The 20476-nt window shown below is 42.8% G+C and overlaps 1 protein-coding gene across 1 annotated transcript in view; it reads left to right on the forward strand.

Moving 5' to 3' along the window:
- LOC128339220 (coiled-coil domain-containing protein 162-like) overlaps positions 1 to 20476 on the forward strand; it is a 61135-nt gene continuing 40659 nt past the window's right edge. Inside the window, exons 1-8 of the mRNA XM_053282759.1 lie at positions 1 to 54; positions 839 to 1004; positions 4435 to 4573; positions 8126 to 8279; positions 9896 to 9991; positions 10664 to 10789; positions 11729 to 11940; positions 18665 to 18803. Of these exons, the coding sequence (XP_053138734.1) occupies positions 1 to 54; positions 839 to 1004; positions 4435 to 4573; positions 8126 to 8279; positions 9896 to 9991; positions 10664 to 10789; positions 11729 to 11940; positions 18665 to 18803 (1086 nt within the window). The remainder of the gene's footprint in view (positions 55 to 838; positions 1005 to 4434; positions 4574 to 8125; positions 8280 to 9895; positions 9992 to 10663; positions 10790 to 11728; positions 11941 to 18664; positions 18804 to 20476) is intronic.

Here is a 20476-nt window from a genome sequence, read left to right on the forward strand (position 1 = left end):
ATGCTCAGTTCTCTTTCTCACGTGGTTTGTCAAGTAGATATTAACTCAAATAGAGTAAAAACAAGCCAAACAGCAGCTGCTATGCTTCAAGCTTTCCTCAAAGGCAGCTAGCCAAGTTGATAAAAAGTGAAATAAACAAAGCTAAAAGATTAAAAGAATAAGCTCACAAAAACGCTGTCCTCCCATCAGCGTCTTAACCAGAAGTCCCAATGTGAAAGAGACCACATGTGGCACTATAAGGAATGGAGAGAGAGAGAGAGAGAGAGATTGCGTGAGCGCTCAGGATCTGAAGAGTTGATGACACTCTCACAGGGGGCTTGTACAACCCCTGTGGACATTTCTCACTTGTTTGCTTTTAAGAGTAGGCTACCATGTTAGATCACAAACTGCTTCTGGAACTTCTCTCTATTTCAAAAGCAATTTGCATTGCAGCATGATGGGCTGGTGTTCAGGAAAGATAAGTCTGAAGTCACCACAGACTCATTACCAGAACTAGTTTCATGGTTCTTTGAATCATGGATACTGCGACCATTACAGATATATCTGTTTAAGCAATTGTGTTGTCTGCTAGGTTTTGCTGCAAGATTCAACGAAGGCTGAAAGATAGGAGTCTTGCCAAGAAGCGACCCAGTAGTTAGTGATATTGAACAGGTGGTAGTCTTTCATTCTCACTTTTTTTGCTCTGCAAAATCTATTTTGAACATTTAGTAAAAGTAGCAATCAGTTCTGATGACAACCAACAGTAGACTGCAAGTGTAGTTGATACTGCTTCTAGCTGCTGTTTCTAAAATCTGCATATGTTAAAAAAATTTCCCTGTTGTTTTTCCTTTTCCCATAGACTAGCTACAGAGCGCTGAGGCAGACACTTCAAATTGTGGCAGCATTTCATGACATTATTTCATACATTTTTAGCTTTGCTCAGCTGGGAAATGCAACAGGCTGCTTTGACTACATGTGTCCTCCTGAGCATCTTTCTGCAGACTGGGGAGGAACTGAACAGATCGGTTAGTAGCAGTTGATCTGTCAGTGAAAATGAGAATGGTTATAATGGCAGGTTTTAGATGCAGAATTCAGAAGTATCCTGAACTGTTTTTAAATCAGAAAATTATATCTTTATGCTCAGCCTCTGTGTTTTAAATGTTAGCTATATATAAGAATACAAATTAAAAAGTATAAAAATAGTTTTGGTAATATTTTATCAAGCCATATTGGCTTGTGTTTGGGGGGCTGTGTGTGTGTGTGTGTGTGAGAGAGAGAGAGAGAGAGAGAGATATTTTTAATATGACATGGCTAATTTCTAAAGTGACATAGGGGGCTCATCTCTTTGAGCCACGTATATTTGGGTGATAGATATATTTATTTGGTTGCTGTTGTCCAAGATTGAGATCTAAGCACACTTACTAGGTACTGTCCCAATGAAATCAGTGCAGTTCACTCCTGCGTAAAACAGGCTTCATTGTTAGATGAACTAAATAACATTTTATCATCCATCGATCTTCTTTGGGGTCTATCTCTTATTGTGGAGTGCATGAAAGCAAAATATCAACAAGAATATTTTATCCCAGATCCATGCTCATATTTACGTAATTAATACATGTACAACCTTGCTCTAATGCTACATACTTTAAATTTTGCTCTAAAAGTGATATATTGCCATTAGTTACAATTGTGTTGGATTTTGTTCACAAACCATATCACAAAATGTATTCAGAATAAAATTGAATAAAGCATACACATTTTTCAGAACAATCTGAAGTAGCAAAGAGAAAGAAGAAATCTAAATACGGAGCACAGTGGTTAGCATCCTGATGATGTCCAAATAACCTTTTCTTAATTTTTGTCAATTTATATAAGCTTCATTCAAATATTTTAACACATAGTTTAGTAAGGGAAAAGCATGTTAGTTCCTGTAGCATTCAACAGTGCTGTCTGACTGTCATAACCCAGGATTCCCCTAAAATGGAGAATGAGGTGGGCAGTTCAGGGGATAAGACAGTGTGGGAAGGCTCTACAAATCAGAAATTGGGTGACTCCATGCTGCTGAGATCCTCCACACCAGGAGAAACAGAGAAACTCAAGCCAGCACCTCTACCATGACCTGAGGACAGAGCTGTGCCTTCATCTTCTGACTTGGAGGAGTCCCCTGAGAATCTGCCAGCCCTAATATATGCTCCCCCAGTGCCCCTGAAGCCTGTGCTTAGAAAATTGGACAAGGCTCCTTTAAGCAACAGAGTCTTCCTTATGGAAGGGGTGGGGCCAATTCACTCTGCCAGAGTAGCAGCCATAAAAAGTGGCAGGGAGTTATTCGCACATGGTTTCATGTTGCGGGCTAAATGTTGAGTGAAGCCACTTCGAATTACACTCGCGGCATTGAGGGAAACAGCCCCTCCCCTCTGCTCTTGGTTTTTGTTTTTGCCAGTTCACATGGCATGCCTCCGTGTTTTCCTTCTAGCCAATGTGGAGGGAGAGAGAGAGAGATTACTAAAGAGCTATATCTGCATTTCTAAAGAAAGTATCCCTCTTATCACGCTAATGATTCTATGGCAGTGCCTCTCCCTATTTGCTCCAGCGTTTTCAGAAAAAGTAGCTTAAAATTAGCATTTTAAAACCCTGGAAATACACTGAGATAAGCTAGAATTTGCAAGACAAAGTCCGATTTGTGTGTGGAGTGGGTCCAAGGATCTTGAAGGGACTTTTGGATAAGTTTGGCTTGTGTGTGAACGCACACACTCTCTTCTGAAAGAGATCTGGGGTAAAAGCCCTGTCTGTAAAGCTTCCAGTCTGCTTCAGGAAGCTGTTGTAACAACATTATTTGTATGTTATAAAACCCAGCTCCTGTAGGTTCCTTTTGGAGCTAGCCCAAGGTCCTGACCCCTTTCCCCTCAAAGCTGTCTGAGGTCACTCCAGGATCCCTTTGCAGAGCTCCCAGTTTGCCCTAGAACAGGATACAGACCCCTTGAACCGGGATCAAGTTGGTCTTAGCGGCAAAATGTGAATTATATGCACCTTAGCCTCTTTATACAGTGCTCTCCAGGCATATCTGTTCAGGACCAGAGCTGTCCTGGGCCAGTTATGAGTAAACTGGAATACAGCAAGATTATCAATGAGTTACATTCAGGTTTGTAGTGCAAAGCAAGGGTGTAGGTATAACTGAGCGAATGGGTTCAAAGAACCCGCGGGGGGGGGGGGGGGCTAGCTCCTGAGGGCCCTTCAGCTCCACCCCTCCCTATTTTCTTCATGATTTCCCTCACACCAAGGGGCCACCAGGGAGAGGTGCAAACACAGGCCCCTTCTTCCCTAGCTACACCCCTGGTGCAAAGTGCTGCTTGGAGGCCTCCATTGGATTTTATACTTGGACTGATGGATTGAAAGGCAAGAAGTGCTTTGTTGCCAGAGCTGTAAGTGGAATAGGTATTCACTTTAGGAAAGCATTTTATCCTAATTCACCAATGACTTTAAAGTTCTACTGAAATATGCAATCCATGTTCACCACTGTTCATTACTGTATATCAGCAATTTCATTTTTATCTGCTAAGGTGGTTGTATTAGAGGTTAACTGGGTTCTTTCTCAATGCTGTTTAGAACTGGAACATTCCCACCCCAACTCTCAGATTCTCATTTGATCTTCATGCTTGGACAGGGTGTGACATGCACTTTGCTGGTGTAAATTATAGAATTTTCATAGTGCTTTTGACCTGTAGGACAACATAGTCGTGTTTCTACATGTAGTGATATAACGACTCTGCATTGCTTGCAAAGGGGACATGTGAGCAGCTACAGCCTGATCCTGGCTTGGCTGTAATGGTACAAAAAGCTTCTGTAGTGTCCTGTGAAAGGTACGGGAATTTGCCTGATGTGATTTATCACCATCCTTGGGACGTTAGAGGCTGAGCTCACAGAATCCCAAGGACAGCAATAAATCAAGCCAGGCAAATCAGCTTGGTCCTGCTTACCTCTCATAGGAACATAGGAAGCTGCCATATACTGAGTGAGACCATTGGTCCATCTGCTCAGCATTGTCTACACAGACTGGCAGCTGCTTCTCCAAGGTTACAGGCAAGATTCTCTCTCAGCCCTATGATTGGCAACATACTGTTTGCTTTGGTAGTTTGTTGGTTCAAAAAAAAAAAATCTTGTCCTATTTAAAAAAATAAAATAAATCAAAAAAATCTTGTCCTATCTTGAAGATGCCAGAGAGGGAACTTTGAACTTTCTGCATGAAAGCATGCAGATTCTCTTCCCAGAGTGGCCCCATCCTCTAAGGGGAATATCTTACAGTTTTCACACATAAGCAGAGTGCTATCACAATCTTCAAGATCTTTGTACTGAAATGAATGGGATAAATGCCTTTGATATGATTCAGAGAATGAAATAAATGCCAGTGTGTATCTCCTGTTGCCCTATTTTTATTTCTGGCTCTACTTGGGATTCTAGGAGATGAGCTCCGAGAACTACAGAAAAAGATAGACAGCCTCCAGAATCCCTCAGATCCAAATAAAGTAGCCCAGATACTGAACATGCACAGAGAAGTTATGTTTCTGCAGTTTGATGCAGCTGTGAGACATTCCATGCGGTAAGAGGTCATGGTGCGCATCACTTCAAATTCTAACTGACAAATAAATTTATGAAATGCTGGCTGAAGTTTAGGATAGTTCAAGAATAAAGATATTGATAGAAGTTGGGAGAAATGTTTGAAGGAAGAAAATCACAGACGGTTTTCTTTAGGCTGGAAAACTCTATCTGGCATGCAGTTGTGTGGAACTTTCCCCTGGCTTGTTTTTTGAACCAAAAGCAGCCAGTGAAGGTGACAAGTTTAAGTTGATGAATTGTGTGGGGGGGGGGGAGGCAGCAGGGGCTGCTGAAGCCTTTCTCTTCTGGCCACGTCTGCACTCAAAACTGACCGCCAGTTGCTGATGGGCTGATTAAAGCTTCCATACTCCCCAAAAGATCCCTTGAGTTTTCTGCTGCCGCTGCCTCCTTAATTCACCCTAAAAACACATTCTGTAAGCAGGAGCCTTTGTGTCTCTGGGTTGCCTTGTTGGCAATCAGCTGCTGCCAGGCTTCCCAGTCACTGGAGCAAGAGACACCAGCTACATTTGCCTTGTTAGAGGTTGTTGATTTTTACCCACAATAGGTAAAACAGCAGAGCACTAAGGAATGAGCACACACTCCAGTTACAGAGTAGGTAGCGGAGGATGGTTTGGATATTGCAGCTATTTAGAGAAAACACATGGAGATCCTTGTGTGACTAAACACTAAACATTTATTGGTTAAATACACTTAGATAGGAAAGACCTATCTCTAATCTAAAGGACCACATAATGGATAGGTAAGGAGAGAGAGAGACAGATGTTTCCATCTGCTCTCTAGGAGGAAAGGAAGGATTGTGACTCAGCACAGGAAGTGCTGCAGTCAGTTCAGGGGTCATAGAGTAGGGATAGATAGGGAGACCCTTACTCACTGTCTCTACTCCTAATGCCCCTAGTGGTCACTAGGACAGTTGGTGCAAAAGGTCAATGCACTGGAAGTCCATCTCCAACACTCCCTTTGCTTAAAGGGCAAACTGAACGAGTGAAGGGCACACAGGGGAGAATGATTCTCAGAGCTGCCAAGTACAACGACCAACCCCTACTGGCTCAAGAGATAAGAGAGGTTTTATTGGAACATTAGGAGCAGGGAGCAGGCTTCAGAGGGAAAGGACAAGCACAAAAGGAAATCAAAACTAACACAGTACATTCTAGCTTCTAGTGTCTAGTTTGCATACTCACCATGAAACACTGGGTTTCTGCTAGCAGAATGGACCTTTTACCAATACAAGAGCATCTTTTGGAGCCAAGGTTGTCCTGCTTTGAGGATCACTGTGCTGTAGTACATGGGTTTCACACAGCTGGCTATTTGTCTCCCTTTCAGAGCCATTTTGCATGTTTATGGTATGATGTGTGGAGGGAGAACTTGTACATCTCCGCTGTGATGACATGGGTGAATTTCAAATGTGCCTGGGACAGGCACTGAGAATACTGTTATAGTGGGAGAAAAATACTTGGGGAGAACAAAGAAAGGTTTTGTGAGTTGGAGAGATCTGTCAGTGTTGTTGATAGTGGCAAATCAGTTGTTGTTGAAGTCCTAGAATGTACTCGTATCTACACTATAGATTTAAATGGGTTTTTGTTGCAGACTGTGTTGTGTCTTAACAGACTGAAGAACAAACACCAAAGCTTTACTTATGTGCTGAGTAAATATGCTTTACACAGCACATAAGGCACTTTTCTTGGTTACAGTTTGATAAGGGCAGAGGTTATAAGAAATCATTCCAATTCACAAACCTCAGAATCAGGAACAGGAACACTCAGAAATCTCTCCTTCACTATCACTCCTTGTAACAGTGCCTCCCTCTGGCCCTATAGTAGGCCTCTTTACACAAGCCTCTAAACCTGGGTTATCTGCCTCCAACCCAGGGTTGCATACACATGTGAACCAGGGCAAATGCCCCAAGCCCTGGTAGCTTGAATCTGGGTAATCCTGCTTCTAACCCTCATTCTTAACCCAGGTTAGTGAAGAGCAGGGTCCCTGGTACCTAGACTTGTCAATCGTGTCCACTTTTCCTAGTGTTTTCAGGTCCCAGCATTAAGCTGCCATGTTTGTGAGAGACCTTGAGGGGCTGCTAGCTGCAAATGCGCTGCTCTGCACAGCATGCTTTATGGTCTCATGCTAGTAATGGCTTAAATAGGGCTGGGTCTGTCTACTGCCCCCTTGTGGCCAATCAGAGCATGACAGCTAATGTAATGGGGTTTCCACCTCCTGGGCGCTTTCCAGATTAGACCCTGCAATGGGATCAGGATGTATCTCTGAAGTGTGCTTCCACACTTCCTGTGTTCTGATACTCCAGTCCCTGTGCTGATAGCAGGGTGCCATTCATATTTCTAGTGCCTTGTTTCAAATTGCTGCAATATAGTGCTATGATGTCATATATCCAGTGTAAATAAGTTGTTTTTGTGGGTTGTTCGTTTTCGCGAGACTGCTCCCCCTGCTGTTTACGTTTTGAATGCGATTTGCCTGAACAGAAGCATTTTGCTGCTGTTGAGCGGCTAATCTAATTAGGAGAGGAGAGCTGGTCTTGTGGTAGCAAGCATGACTTGTCCCCATAGCTAAGCAGGGTCTGCCCTGGTTGCATCTGAATGGGAGACTTGATGTGTGAGCACTGCAAGATCAGGGGATGAAGCCGCTCTGGGAAGAGCAGAAGGTTTCAAGTTCCCTCCTTGGCTTCTCCAAGATAGGGCTGAGAGAGATTCCTGCCTGCAACCTTAAAGAAGCCACTGCCAGTCTGTGAAGGCAATACTGAGCTAGATAGACCAATGGTCTGACTCAGTATATGGCAGTTTCCTAGGTTTCTTATATTCCTATCTGGAAAGCACCCTGGGCTGTGCAGTGCATTACAGGAAGGTTCTTCCGATTCTTAGGGGACTTCCCTGATCCAAACTCACTGCTGGGAGTGGAGGTTGCAGAGCCCAACTGAAACTCTGCTTGTCTGTCTAGTATGGGGTAAGAACTCTTTCAAACCCCAAACAACCCCCTTCCAATAGTGTGCAAGCATCCAATATGTTCTAATCTATAACTGTTGCAAATTCCAACAGTTTTATAGTCCCTCTCCAGGGAATATTGGGAACTGTAGTTTTATGAGGGAGGGATCACTAACAAAGAATTCTCAGGACCCTCATCAAGCTATAATCTCCAGAATTTTGGGGAGGAAACCATGTCAGTTAAAGTGATTTAAAATTGATAGACATTTGTAGTGCAGCTATACCCTCGTCAGATTAAATAAGATATTTTGTTGGTTGCAGGACATTATTGTTTCATAGCCATTCAGCTGCTAAGTATTCTAGTGAATACTAAGTATTTCTAGTGAATTTCTTGACATTTGTCAAGAAAAATCCTCTGCTTCAGTCAATGAGAGAGCAATTGCTATGTTCACCTCAACTAGTATCTCTCACTGAATCATAAAGCCTGTGTTATTTTCAAGCAAAAGGTCACATTACTTGTAAATGATAGTTCTACAGAGTTGTTTTGAAAAGCAAACTGAGTTGCCTTGTAAAATGTGATTTATTACGATCTTTTGGCATCCTTTCAGGGAAACATTTCTGTCATCTGGGAATGTGTTTGCATACCAGAGTGTTACGGACAACATTTACCACGGGTTGCCGCCCCTCAGCAACTCCCTTGTTAAAAGTGCATTTGCTTCCCAGCTCCAGCTTCCACAGCCACTAGATCCACATAGCCACAGAGTAAGTAAAAGGGACTTTAAAAGAGGTATTTTCTTAGCTGTTTTCTTCTTCCCTATACTACTTTCAGCTGTGCAAGAACCATAAGGGAACATGAGGGCATCCATATCTCTTTGTACTGAAAAATGTCCGGCAAAGTTCTAGCTCTGCTAGATGAACATGTTTCTACAGAATATTTTTTTCACAGTTGAAAAAATAGTGTTTTTACTAGCAGTGATAAAACTTCACCCATAATAGCAACAGTGAAAATCACGATGTGGACTCAAAACAGTTTGAGTCTCTTAGTGCTCTTGTATCATACATCTGTTTGGAACAGAGTTAGGCCAAACAATTTGGCTTTACTCGTTGGAGAAACCAGTGGTCTTCTCTCCCAGGCCCCCCTAGCCACTCTATAGGTGACATGCAAAAACTGCAGCTTCTGCACATGGTGTCAAGTCTCGGCTGCTGCCCCAAGATTGTGGAATGCGCTCCCTGCTGAGATACGATCCTCCCCATCTCTGGCAATTTTCAAAAAACACCTGAAAACCCATCTTTTCGCCCAAGCTTTCTCAGCTTCCTAATACTTTGGGGTTTTAATCTCTGGTTTATTTTTAAATTGTTACATTGTTTTTAAGTTTTTGTATACATTTTTAACTGGTTTTATGTTATTGTAAACCTCCCAGAGACGCAAGTTTGGGGTGGTGTACAAATTTGATAAATAAATAATAAATATTAGCCATTCTCTATGTGCTGGAGCTGCTGTGGTCAGAAGATGCTATTGGTTGCCAGAAGCAGTGTGCAGTGGTCCTTAGATGAACTGCTGTCTAATATACAGGCTACATGTTTGGCAGAATCATATGGTGATCTTTCCTAAATGGTATCTCTTCAGTTTGCATTTTTTCATGCTCATCCATGACAAAAACTTCCAACTTGTCTCATCAGGGAGAAAGGCTCTGTCCTGTTCCTTTTCATGTGCTTGTTCTCTATATGCAGATAGATTTTTATGTAGAGGGAGGGACGTTAAAAATGCAGTTTACTCATCTGTAGTGCAAAACACTAGACTGTACTACAGTGTACTACAGTGAGGTATGGTAGCAATAAAATGAGCAGTAGTAAAACCTTGGATATAAGTTCATTGCCTCTCTACCAACTTGCAAACCAATTCTCAAAACCTCTAGGGCAGGCATACAACCACCTATTCCTAGAAATTCTTTGCTGTGGCCACATTCTCACAATCAGAATGATCACAGTCAAAGTGCAAACTGTGATCAGTAAACCCCACATTCTCCCATGGAGCATGTAGTGAGAACCTGGAATTTCTGGGCAATCCTGGTTAAATTCATGTGTTTAACCAGCATTTAACTAGGATCACTAGCTGTAGCTGATGTTTCTATGCTTGGAAAGGGAATGATTTGCTGAATGTGACTCTTTCTTTTTGACATGTTTCTTAACTGATGTTCATTTGCTGTGCTGCTCTTTTAAAATAATGTGTTAATTTTTATTGTTTTTGAAAAACCTGTTCTTATTCTTGTAAGCCACTTTGGGTTGCATTTGCAAGGAGGGTGGAATATAAACTTTAAAATAAATAAATAATACACATTCATGCTGTTTACAATTCTGAACGTAAATCTTTGTTTTAGACATTGATGCTATTTCCTTGGAGAACATTCCTAGCAAGCAAAGGTCCATTTCCTGTCACTATTAGCAACCTCAATTCCATAAATTACAATATGCAGGTAAATCCCATAAACTACAATATGCAGTTTTTAGTTTTGCACATCCTGAGTACATATTAAATTCAGCTGTTCTTTGTGGCTCCAGTAACATACACATCACAGTAAGAATAAAAATAGCTTTACTTTGCCTGTTAAACTAACTGTTATTTTGCTGTTAAACTTGAAAAATAACAACAAAAATTCCTTGACTTACTGTTGGTGTCAAAAGGCTTAAACTTCTCATAAACTTAATTTTCCTATATTTGAATCAACCTATTATATAGGTTGGTTATATTTTTTATGGGAGGAGAGCTGGTCTTGTGGTAGCAAGCATGAATGGTCCCCTTCGCTAAGCTGGGTTTGCAATGGAATGGGAGACTACATGTGAATGCTGTTAAAATATTCCCCTTAGGGGATGGGTGGTGGTGGTGCTGCTCTGGGAAGAGTACCCACTTGCTTGCATGCAGAAGAATTCAAGTTCCCTCCCTGGCAGCATCTCCAAGAGAGGGCTGAGAGAGGTTCCTGCCTGCAGCCTTGGAGAAGCCGCTGCCAGTCTGTGAAGACAATACTGAGCTAGATGGACCAATAGTCTGACTGGGTATAAGGCCGCTTCCTATGTTCATATATCTTATTGGTTTGATTACTTTTTGTGAGCACCCCAAGATACTTAGCGTTTCCTCCCATCCTTTCTAGTTATGTCTTTGTGGACTGAATGCTGAGGATCGAAAAACTGCTCATGGGGAGCTAGTTGGGATGCAATTTGTAATAGAGGATATATCCAGGAGTAATTCTGAAGTTCTGGATGATTTCAAAGAACCGGTAAAATATATTAAAACATACAGCTGAATTGTTTGCTTATTTGCATATACATCTTGGGGTGTGTGTGTGTGTAGATAGATAGATAGATTTATTTCCAGTGCTGTAAGTCTATAACATTGACATCTAGTGCCATATTCACATGAATGGTTCAGTTTAATAAATTTGCTGTTAATTCATTAATACTTTTTAACTCTTGCAGAATCATACCACAAGGTCACCAAACTCACATGGTACCGCCATGGGTTTCCACAGGAGTTTTTCTGGGGGTGGGGCTGGGAAGCATACACGTACAGATATAAATAGGAAATAGAAATCGGATTTGGCCATGAATCTGGGGGGCAGGGACAACTGAGTATGGCCCTTTAATACAGCTCTTGCTGGACTATACCACTTCAGAAGATTGTTGGTAGACTCATGTTTTTGAATGTTCCATCATATTAAAAAATGCTTTGGATATAGAAAAACTAGCATGTCAGTGATGAGGCAAAAGTTATTTATATATGTAGCACAGTAGATGACTGACTCAATAAGAATGCCAATAAATAGAAGAGTTAAGCTATGCAGTTTTGTATATATCAGTGTGGATTGTAATGAGGTTCCTGCAACTCTTGTCTTTAAAAATACCCTATGTTATATGTTCTGTATTTGTGATATTGACATGCTTGTCATTTGCAATGGTGATTAACCTGTATACATCACCAGCACAGCATCCACCCAATGACTGTTGCTGGTGTCTATCTTATGTTTCTTTTTTAGATTGTGAGCCCTTTGGGCATAGGGAGCCTTTTTAAAATATATATATATATCGATGTAAACTGCGTTGGAAACTTTTGTTGAAGAGCAGTATATAAATATTTGTTGTAGTTGTATGTGTACAGGCTCAACATTCTTTTTTTAAGAGCACTCTGGAATAATGCATTTTCCAATAACAATTTTCAGCAAAATTCTGCAACGATAGTTGAAGCAAGTGGAAAAGCTTCAAAAGCACTGCTGGAGCTGCCAGATTCAATGGCCTCATGTGTCTTGCTAAGATCTTACCTGATACTCTGGAAGCAGTTGGAAGTCATCAAAGCAGAATGGGGAAGACTGAAATTAAAAGTTGATGACATCAACACAGTTGCTCTGTACAAGCAATTTTCTGAACTGTATGGGTAAGTGGTAGTCTGGTGTGAAAAAATGTTATATTTGGAGTTGTAGTAATGTTAACGATCAATGATGCAGAAGATAACAGAGTAAATAAAATGTTACTTGACATTTTTTCATCCCGAGGGGCTTTTTTCATTATAAAAAAAGAGCCAGAACCCCACCAGAACATGCTTGACTCATGAGACATTTAGAGGACAGGAACCCACTCCACCACACCAGACACACCCCACCCCTGAAACATTGTGTATGTGTAATATAATCTGAGTCATATGTAAAATATTTTACAATCCACATTCTATTCATCCTCACAGCAACCTTGTGAGCTCCATGTCTAAAGCTGAGAGTGACTTGCTTGCAGTCATTCATTGAATCCATAGATTATGTACCCAGATCTCCAGGCTATAAATGCAGTGGAGATTGCATTCATTTTTCAGATTAGTTAGTTACCTCTTCCCTCCACACTCATGCCTTCAAGGTACTTGAGACTGCAGTTTTTCTACATGAGCTATACCTGTTCTTCTCTTCTGTGCCCCAGATTCCTTTTTCGTTGGCTGAACTGGGAGCAAAGAGTGAGGAATGGTCTGCCATCATCGTGAGGGTTGCGCTGGAGAAAGATTTAGGACATTTCACAGTGATTGTTATTTCACAGCTTATTTTCCCTCTAACCCTGAGAGCTTGGGATTTTACCCACTAAATATACTCTGGGTATAAATATTATTTGCACTCTTCTTCTGACCTGTCCAGTCCCAACTGTATAGATCTGTACTGGGTTGTATGGGATCCTATAATAATCGTAGATAGGCATATTACTTTGCCAGTGATCCTGTTGATGCCCTGGTTGAGAATTGGAACAACTTGCTCACCAGGGCAGTAGTCACGATTGCTCCCAAGTGTCCAACCTGCTCCAAAATTGGCCCCTTGGTATAAAGAAGATCTGGAGCACAAGTGGAAAAAGACTCAACTCGAATCCGACAGATTGCGACATAGAGCAATCTGTCATCCATCTAAAGATCTATGCTCAGGCAATACATGCAGAAAAGAGGCGGTGCTTTTCTGCCCATATTGCCTCTGCGAGTTCACGTCCAGCGGAGTTGTTCAGGGTTGCGAGGGGACTAGTATCTGCTCCCCCTCCCTTGAACCAGAATTTGGAGTCATCAGTTACCCACTGCGATGTGTTTAAAGAGTTTTTCGGAGATAAAATTTCTGGAGACTCCACAATTAATTTGATGTCTGAGCTGGAGGTGCCCAACAACTCCTCTTATGTGATTCGACTGGATCAGTTTCAGTTTGTGACTCCTGAGGATGTGGACAAGCTTCTTGGAGTGGTGAGTCCTACCACTTATTCTCTTGACCCTTGTCCAACATGGCTTACTCTACCAAGCAGGGAGGCTGTTGTAGACAGCCTGGTGGAAATCATAAATGCTTCTCTGAGGGAGGGCAGGATGCCTCCTTGTCTTAAGGAGGCAATCATTAGACCTCTTCTAAAGAAGCCTGCATTAGATCCCTCAGAGTTGAGCAATTATAGGCCTGTTTCCAACCTCCCATGGCTGGGCAAGGTAATTGAGAGGGTGGTGGCCTCTCAGCTCCAGGCGGTCTTGGAGGAAACTGACTATCTAGACCCATTTCAAACTGGCTTTCGGGCGGGCTATCGGGTGGAGCCTTGGTCGGCCTGATGGATGATCTCCAATTGGGAATTGACAGAGGAAATATGATTCTGTTGATCCTTTTGGATCTCTTGGCGGCTTTTGATACTATCGACCATAGTATCCTTCTGGAATGTCTGGGGGTGTTGCAGGTGGGAGGCACTGTTTTACAGTGGTTCCGCTCCTACCTCTTGGATAGATTCCAGATGGTGTCGATTGGAAACTGTTGCTCTTCGAAATCTGAGCGTAAGTATGGTGTCCCTCAAGGCTCCGTACTCTCTCCAATGCTTTTTAACATCTACATGAAACTGCTGGGAGAGATCATCAGGGGATTTGGAGCTGGATGTTACCAGTATGCTGATGACACTCAGATCTACATCTCCATGTCAACTTCTTCAGGAGCTGGCATATCCTCCCTAAATGCCTGCCTGGAAGCAGTAATGGGCTGGATGAGGGAGGATAAACTGAAGCTGAGTCCAGATAAGATGGAGGTACTTATTGTGTTGGGTCATAACTCTAGAGACGATTTTGATCTACCTGTTCTAGATGGGGTCACATGTCCCCAAAAGGAACAGGTTCGCAGTCTGGGAATACTTCTGGATTCACACCTCTCCCTGGTTTCTCAGGTTGAGGTGGTGGCCAGGGATCCTTTCTATCTCCTCCAGCTGATATTGTTGTGAACCAGGCCTGATTTGTATACTAAATATGCTTATGAGCTAGCATACAAAATTAGGCCTGTTTCATCAGTGTCACACAAAGTGACCAGTTCTTTTATACGGTGACTATGTAGGGTCTGGGTGCAAAGAAGAAAGGAGATCAAAACAATCCTAAATGATTCAATGGGCTTTATTGAGTATAAAAGAATAATAACATCAATCCAACTGAGCCGAAAACAGAACATCTATCAGTATTACTAACAATATTTCAACCATAGCCAGCAACAACATTCACCCAGTGTTCCTAACTAACATATGTGTGTGTATTAAATCTTCCTGGAGCCTAATATAATTCAGATGTAGACGGGAATAGGTGGAGAGGGGGTAAGGAAGGTTGAGGACTGGCATGGGTTGGGGAGATCAGGAATTAGTAGAGGGAAGAGGGGAAAGGAGAAGGAGGGGAAAGGATGCAGGGATCCAAGGCTTGTGGAGCAGCATATTACCAGGGTCAGAGGCTTGAGAGCGGTGGGGCTTTCAGCTGAAGGAGAGAGGCTGTAGCTGGAAACAGGAGCTTTGAGAGGGATGATCAAGCAGGCAGTTTGCTCAGAGCAAGGCTGAGAGTCAGAGCACCATGGCTGGGGAAGTCTTGACTTCTCACTGTGCAGCAGAAGTCACAAAGAGTTCCTGTCCATGGACAGAGTTCCTGCTTGCTGCCCCATGGCTTAGCAGCAAACTCTGGGATGGCTCTTGAGCAAGTATGCTTGTTAGGCAAGATTGCTAGGGAGTATCATGGCTGGGGAGTCTTGACTTCTCACTGCGTAGCAGAAGTCACAAACAGTCCCTTCTCCCTGGAAAGAGTTCCTGCCTCTAGCCCTGTGGCTTGGGCAGCAAACCCTTGGATTACTCATGAGCAGGTCTTGCTTGTAGGCAAAAGACTGTGTGTAGGCAAAAAACTGCTAGCTCTCTGTCCAGTAAGCCTCATTCTTTATAGTTGTATCTTCCTTTGATCTCCCATAGAATCTATTCAAAATATCCTCATCCTTCCTGGGTCCCTAAAAGGTGACAACTTGCTGTTACCTTCTGGATATTGTCTTTTGATTAGTCAGGATATTAGCCCAGTCCAGGGAGATCTTAATCTCATTTTCTGTTAGCTGCTATCTTGAGGAGGGAACGTTGCCCAAAGCAAATCTGCATCCCTGAGCTGCAAATGGGCATCTTCTGGATATTGTCGGCCAGATTTCCCGGCCTGGTCCCAGATGTTAAAAGGTGTTAGTAAAAGACTAGATCTACAGGTGTTTTCTTAGAGTGGAATTTCTATAGACAGCAACTGAGTAACCCCTTTGGGCATAGCAGAGCAATCATTGACAGGGATTAACATAGACCTTGCAGGAGGAAGTAAGAGCTCAGCTTCTCACTTCTTCCAGACATTATCTGATAATGGGTTAGATTTTAACATTTGGATCATTCTGGCCTGGCTTTTGTGCTTCTTTGAGTACCCATTTCACAATACAATGCTGGATCGCCTCTTCCTTCACAGAGCAGTTCATGAGGCCTGGGTGTCAGTTCACCCCAACTTCAGGCATTAATTCATTTCTTAATAAAATGGAACCAGACACAGGCCTGAATTCCACATACTCCTGGGTTGGTACCTCTGGGTCTAATGCTGAGGTGCCCCCAACAATATGCCAGCTGCGCCCATTTCTCGAGATCAGTGACCTCAAAACAGTGGTACATTTGTTGGTAACCTCCAGATTTGACTTCTGTAATGTGCTCTATGTGGGGCTGCCTTTGTACGTAGTCTGGAAACTTCAGCTGGTTCAGAATGTGGCAGCCAGGTTGGTCTCTGGGTCATCTTGGAGAGACCATGTTACTCCTTTACTGATGGAGCTACATTGGCTGCCAATAGGTTACCGGACAAAATACAAAGTGCTAATTATAACTTATAAAGCCCTAAACGGCTTAGGTCCTGGGTATTTAAGAGAGCGTCTTCTTCACTACGAGCCCCACCACCCATTGAGGTCATCTGAGGAGGTCTGTCTCCAGTTACCGCCAACTCATTTGGTGGCTACACAGAGACGGGCCTTCTCAGTTGCTGCCCTGAGATTGTGGAATGTTCTCCCTGCTGATACGATCCTCCCCATCTCTGGCAATTTTCAAAAAACACCTGAAAACCCATCTTTTCACCCAAGTTTTCACAGCTTCCTAAATTTTTAGGTTTTAATTTCTGGTTTATTTTTATTAAATTGTTAAATTGTTTTTAGTTTCTGTATATGTTTTTAACTTGTTTTATGTTTTTGTTAAATGCCCAGAGATGAAAGTTTGGGGTGGTGTACACATTTGATAGATAAATAAATACATAAATATTATCTCTGCTTAACAAATAGGTTTGGGTGCAACTACAGCACAGGGCATTCTTATGTATATTACTGCAAGAAAAACTTCCCTGTTGGTATGTAATATATCTCATTTTCACAATGAGATGAAGTGGCTTTCCTAGTCAGAAGAACTGCTGATTTGGTGGTGCTTTATCTAGGGATGTGCACGAACCTCGGTCCATGCACAAGTTCAAATACAAACTGGTTCATGGTTCTGTCAACTGGTTTGTGCAAGTTTGGCCCAACCACGACTGGAAGGTTTGAGTGGTTTGGTGGTTTGAGGTCAGCGGTGGGGAGGGGCCAGTGAGTGGCACCTTTAAAAGTGAGTAGAGCAGGTCCTTACCTGCATGCCACCACTCCATGCAGCTTCCTGCTGCTGTGGCACTCCCCCAACAGCCCGCACACCATGGGGGCACACACATGGCCTCTGTGCATGTGTGGAAGCTATTTGTGTGGTCAGCAATACCATGCTGACCATGCACATGGTTTCTGCACATTCATGGAGGCCATGTGCATGCCAGCACTGTGCTGCCACCATTTACAGGACTGTTGTGGGGAGAGCCACAGCAGCAGGAATGCATGGAATGGTGGCATGCAGGTAGGGCCTGGCTCTATTCACTCTTAAAGGTGCCACTTGCCTCTGCCTGCGCTGTCCTTGAACTGGCAGGGACCGGTTTGCAGAACCATGAACCAGTTCATATTTGAACCTGTGCATGGACCAAGGTTTGTGCACATTCCTAGCTTACTCAACCAGTTCTGGATGGGGTTGCATTCCCCTTGAAGGTGTGAGTTTGAAGCTTGGGAGTTCTCCTGAACTCAGCATTATATCTGGATGTCCAAGTGTCTGCTGTGGCCTGAGAAGGTGACTTTTGCCCATTTCAGCTGGTGCACCAGCTGCATCCACTTATTTATCAGTTAGACCTGGCTATGGTGATCCATGCTCTCATTACATTCTGTGTGTAGCTGCCCTTGTAGATCTTTCGGAAATTCTTATTGGTCCAGAATGTAGCTGAGAGAATCTTGACTGAGTTGAGACTCAGTGATCATATTACATCAGTTTCCCTGATGTACCCTAAATCTTCATGAGCTACAACAGCTACCTGTTTATTTCTGGGAGCAACTCAAGGTGCTGGTGATGAGCTTTAAAGCCCTAAATGATCTGGGGCCAAGGTACCTGAAAGATGACCATTTTCTGAACGAATCTGCCCAGCCTATAAGAACTTGCAGGATGGGCATCCTCTGTGTGCCACCTAGCTGAGGTCGATGTGATGGGCACCGAAGACAGGGCCTTCTTTGTGGTGTCCCCTTCCTTATGGAATTCCTTCCCCCAGGAAATCCTGCCCCCCTGTGCTTTATTGATATTTAAGCATCTTTTCAATCATTTGTTTAAAATAGTTTTTGCACCAATATCTAAATAAAAATGGAATGGTTTCGCTCTCTTATATCAGGTAATGCTGTACTGTTTTTGTAGTTTTTAATTGTATGCTGTTGTTTTATTGGATATGTTTTCTCAGTTGCTTTGGAACTTTGTGAACAACTAATAAAACCTTTTAAAATAATAAGTGGTAAATCTGTATCTGGACAGTATCTGTTAGACTGCAGGTGAGCGCTCTCATGGTTCAATGTTCCTTCATACAAAACATTCCCTACACACAGAAAAATTAATGTTGGGGGAGCAGGGTTCTAGCTTGGCTTTCTTCCTGATATGCTAGTTTTCTATTTGTAGAGATTTGTTTGTAAGAAGGACTAGTTGATCATACCAGCTTCCATTGTGTGGTACAGCTCAGGCATAGTTTTCTCTCCTCCTCTGCTATTTGTGAAAATTAGGTTTAGATTCTGCTCAGTAGTTTTTAATCTCATCTCATTCTCCACTTAGTGAGGAGGAATTTAAGTAACATTAACTAATCTGTTTTCCACAATCGATAGTAAAGTTTTTGGGTAAAATGACAGGAATAAGAAATGTATAGTATAATGACCTGAGATAAGTTAATGTGAAATAAATGGGTAATCTTTTGAGAGAATCTGCACAGTATATGTACCTTTGCATTTTTTTAGTGCTGAAGTTCTGTACCCTGCTATAAGATCCATAGCCAGACAGATGGGTGCAGAAGATGAATTCGAAGGATTTGTAACTACATCTCAGTGTATACTTCCCCCTAAAGACGCTTCAGAAGTTGAGATCAAAACACGCCAGGTAAAGGATACTTGACAAACAGAGAAGAACACAGGAAGATATTAACTTGATGAAAGCCAAGGGAAAAAAAATCTTCTGCAATATATTAGAAGAAACCTGTCCCTCATCGGAGTTACTATATTTGCATTTCATTAAAAAAGAGCCCTGCTGAATAAGAGCAGAAGTCCATCAATCCCAGCATCCTGTTGCCCACAGGCAGGCCATGAATGGAGTCACCACACCCTCACTGTTGCTCCCTGGCTACAGATATTCAGTGACAAACGGCTTCTGACCCTCCAGCTTCCATATAGCCATCATGACTAGTAATTCTTGATTGACATATCCATAGAGAATAAGTATAATCAACTCTCAAAGTCATCTAAGCTAGTTGTTATCCCATTTTCTGGCCATGGATCCCATAAATTAATTATACAGGATGTAAAGGAGTTCTTGTGTTTGTCCTGAATCTCCTAATGATCAATTTCATAAGATGGCCCTGAGATTCAGTTCTCTGTGTGAGGCAGAGGGATCCACTTTGTCCATGCTACATACTCTGGCCTACCCATGCTTGTGCAATTAATAAAACACGATGAGGTTGTTCTCATGACCTCACACCACCACTGGGTTGGTCTGTGGGGAAGTCAGGAGCCCACCTGCCTTCTCTGGCAGATGCGTTTTGTTGCCTTTGCCTTCACCGCGCCATAGACTCCCATGAGCCGTGGTGTGGTGAAGGCAAAAGCTGAGAGCAGGAGGGCTGCCCCCTTCTGCATCCCAGAGTGCCCCATACCATGAGGATGGCCACTCTTGCCCCCCTGGCTCGCTGCCAGAAATGATGGTGGGCCAGGCAGAAGCCTTTTTACTCAGGGGTGATTGGTCACGCAATCGTCTAGCCAAGGGAAAACGAACCACAGGTTCACTTTACCTCGGGAAAACTCTGGGTTAAATAGCCAAGCTACCCTCTTCTGGAGCAGCCGGGGTCCCTCCTCTCCCAGCACTTACCATTTAGAAATCTACAAAAGCAAGACAACAGCAGAAACAGAGGGAAGTGTATAGGAGTAAGGCTTACTCCTATCCACTTCTCTCCCTTTCTGCTGTAACAGGAAAAGCTGGGGGGGGGGGGATTTGATCTGGAAAATGTCTTAGGGGAGTTGAACTCCCCTCCTCCAGTTTGGTACCATGATTCAATTTGATTTCCACCCCACCCCCGTGCAGCATCTTCTAAGGGCTAAAGGAAACATGTTGTTTAAAGCATTATTAACTAGATTACCTTAGTTTTTCTTTAGTCAATAGCTGCTGAATTAGGACTGTGGTCTGCAGGGGGTAGGGGTTTCTTAATTCTGCCATGATCCCAATCTGCAGGAGGCAGATTTGGGACCATCTGCTATTGACTCAAGAAAACCCTCCTGCTGTTGACTCAAGAAAAGAAAGACCTGTTAGGCTAACAATACTTTAAACATCATGTTTGGCCTCACATTGTTTTTTAAAAAGCAATAAAGGAGTTGGGAGATCCAGTCAATGATCTCACACGTAACATTGATTTGGCCCTCAAAAAGTTGGCTTTGCTGATGGCAAATGATTCACGTAATTCAGATGTGTATACTGAAACACATTGAGCCAAATGCAGCTCACCAACCATGTACTATGGCCTGCTAGGAAAAAGTGCTTGATATCTCCCTTAATGTTTTTACTCCAGG

This window comes from Hemicordylus capensis, chromosome 1 (assembly GCF_027244095.1).
Source record: "Hemicordylus capensis ecotype Gifberg chromosome 1, rHemCap1.1.pri, whole genome shotgun sequence".
NCBI lineage: Eukaryota > Metazoa > Chordata > Lepidosauria > Squamata > Cordylidae > Hemicordylus > Hemicordylus capensis.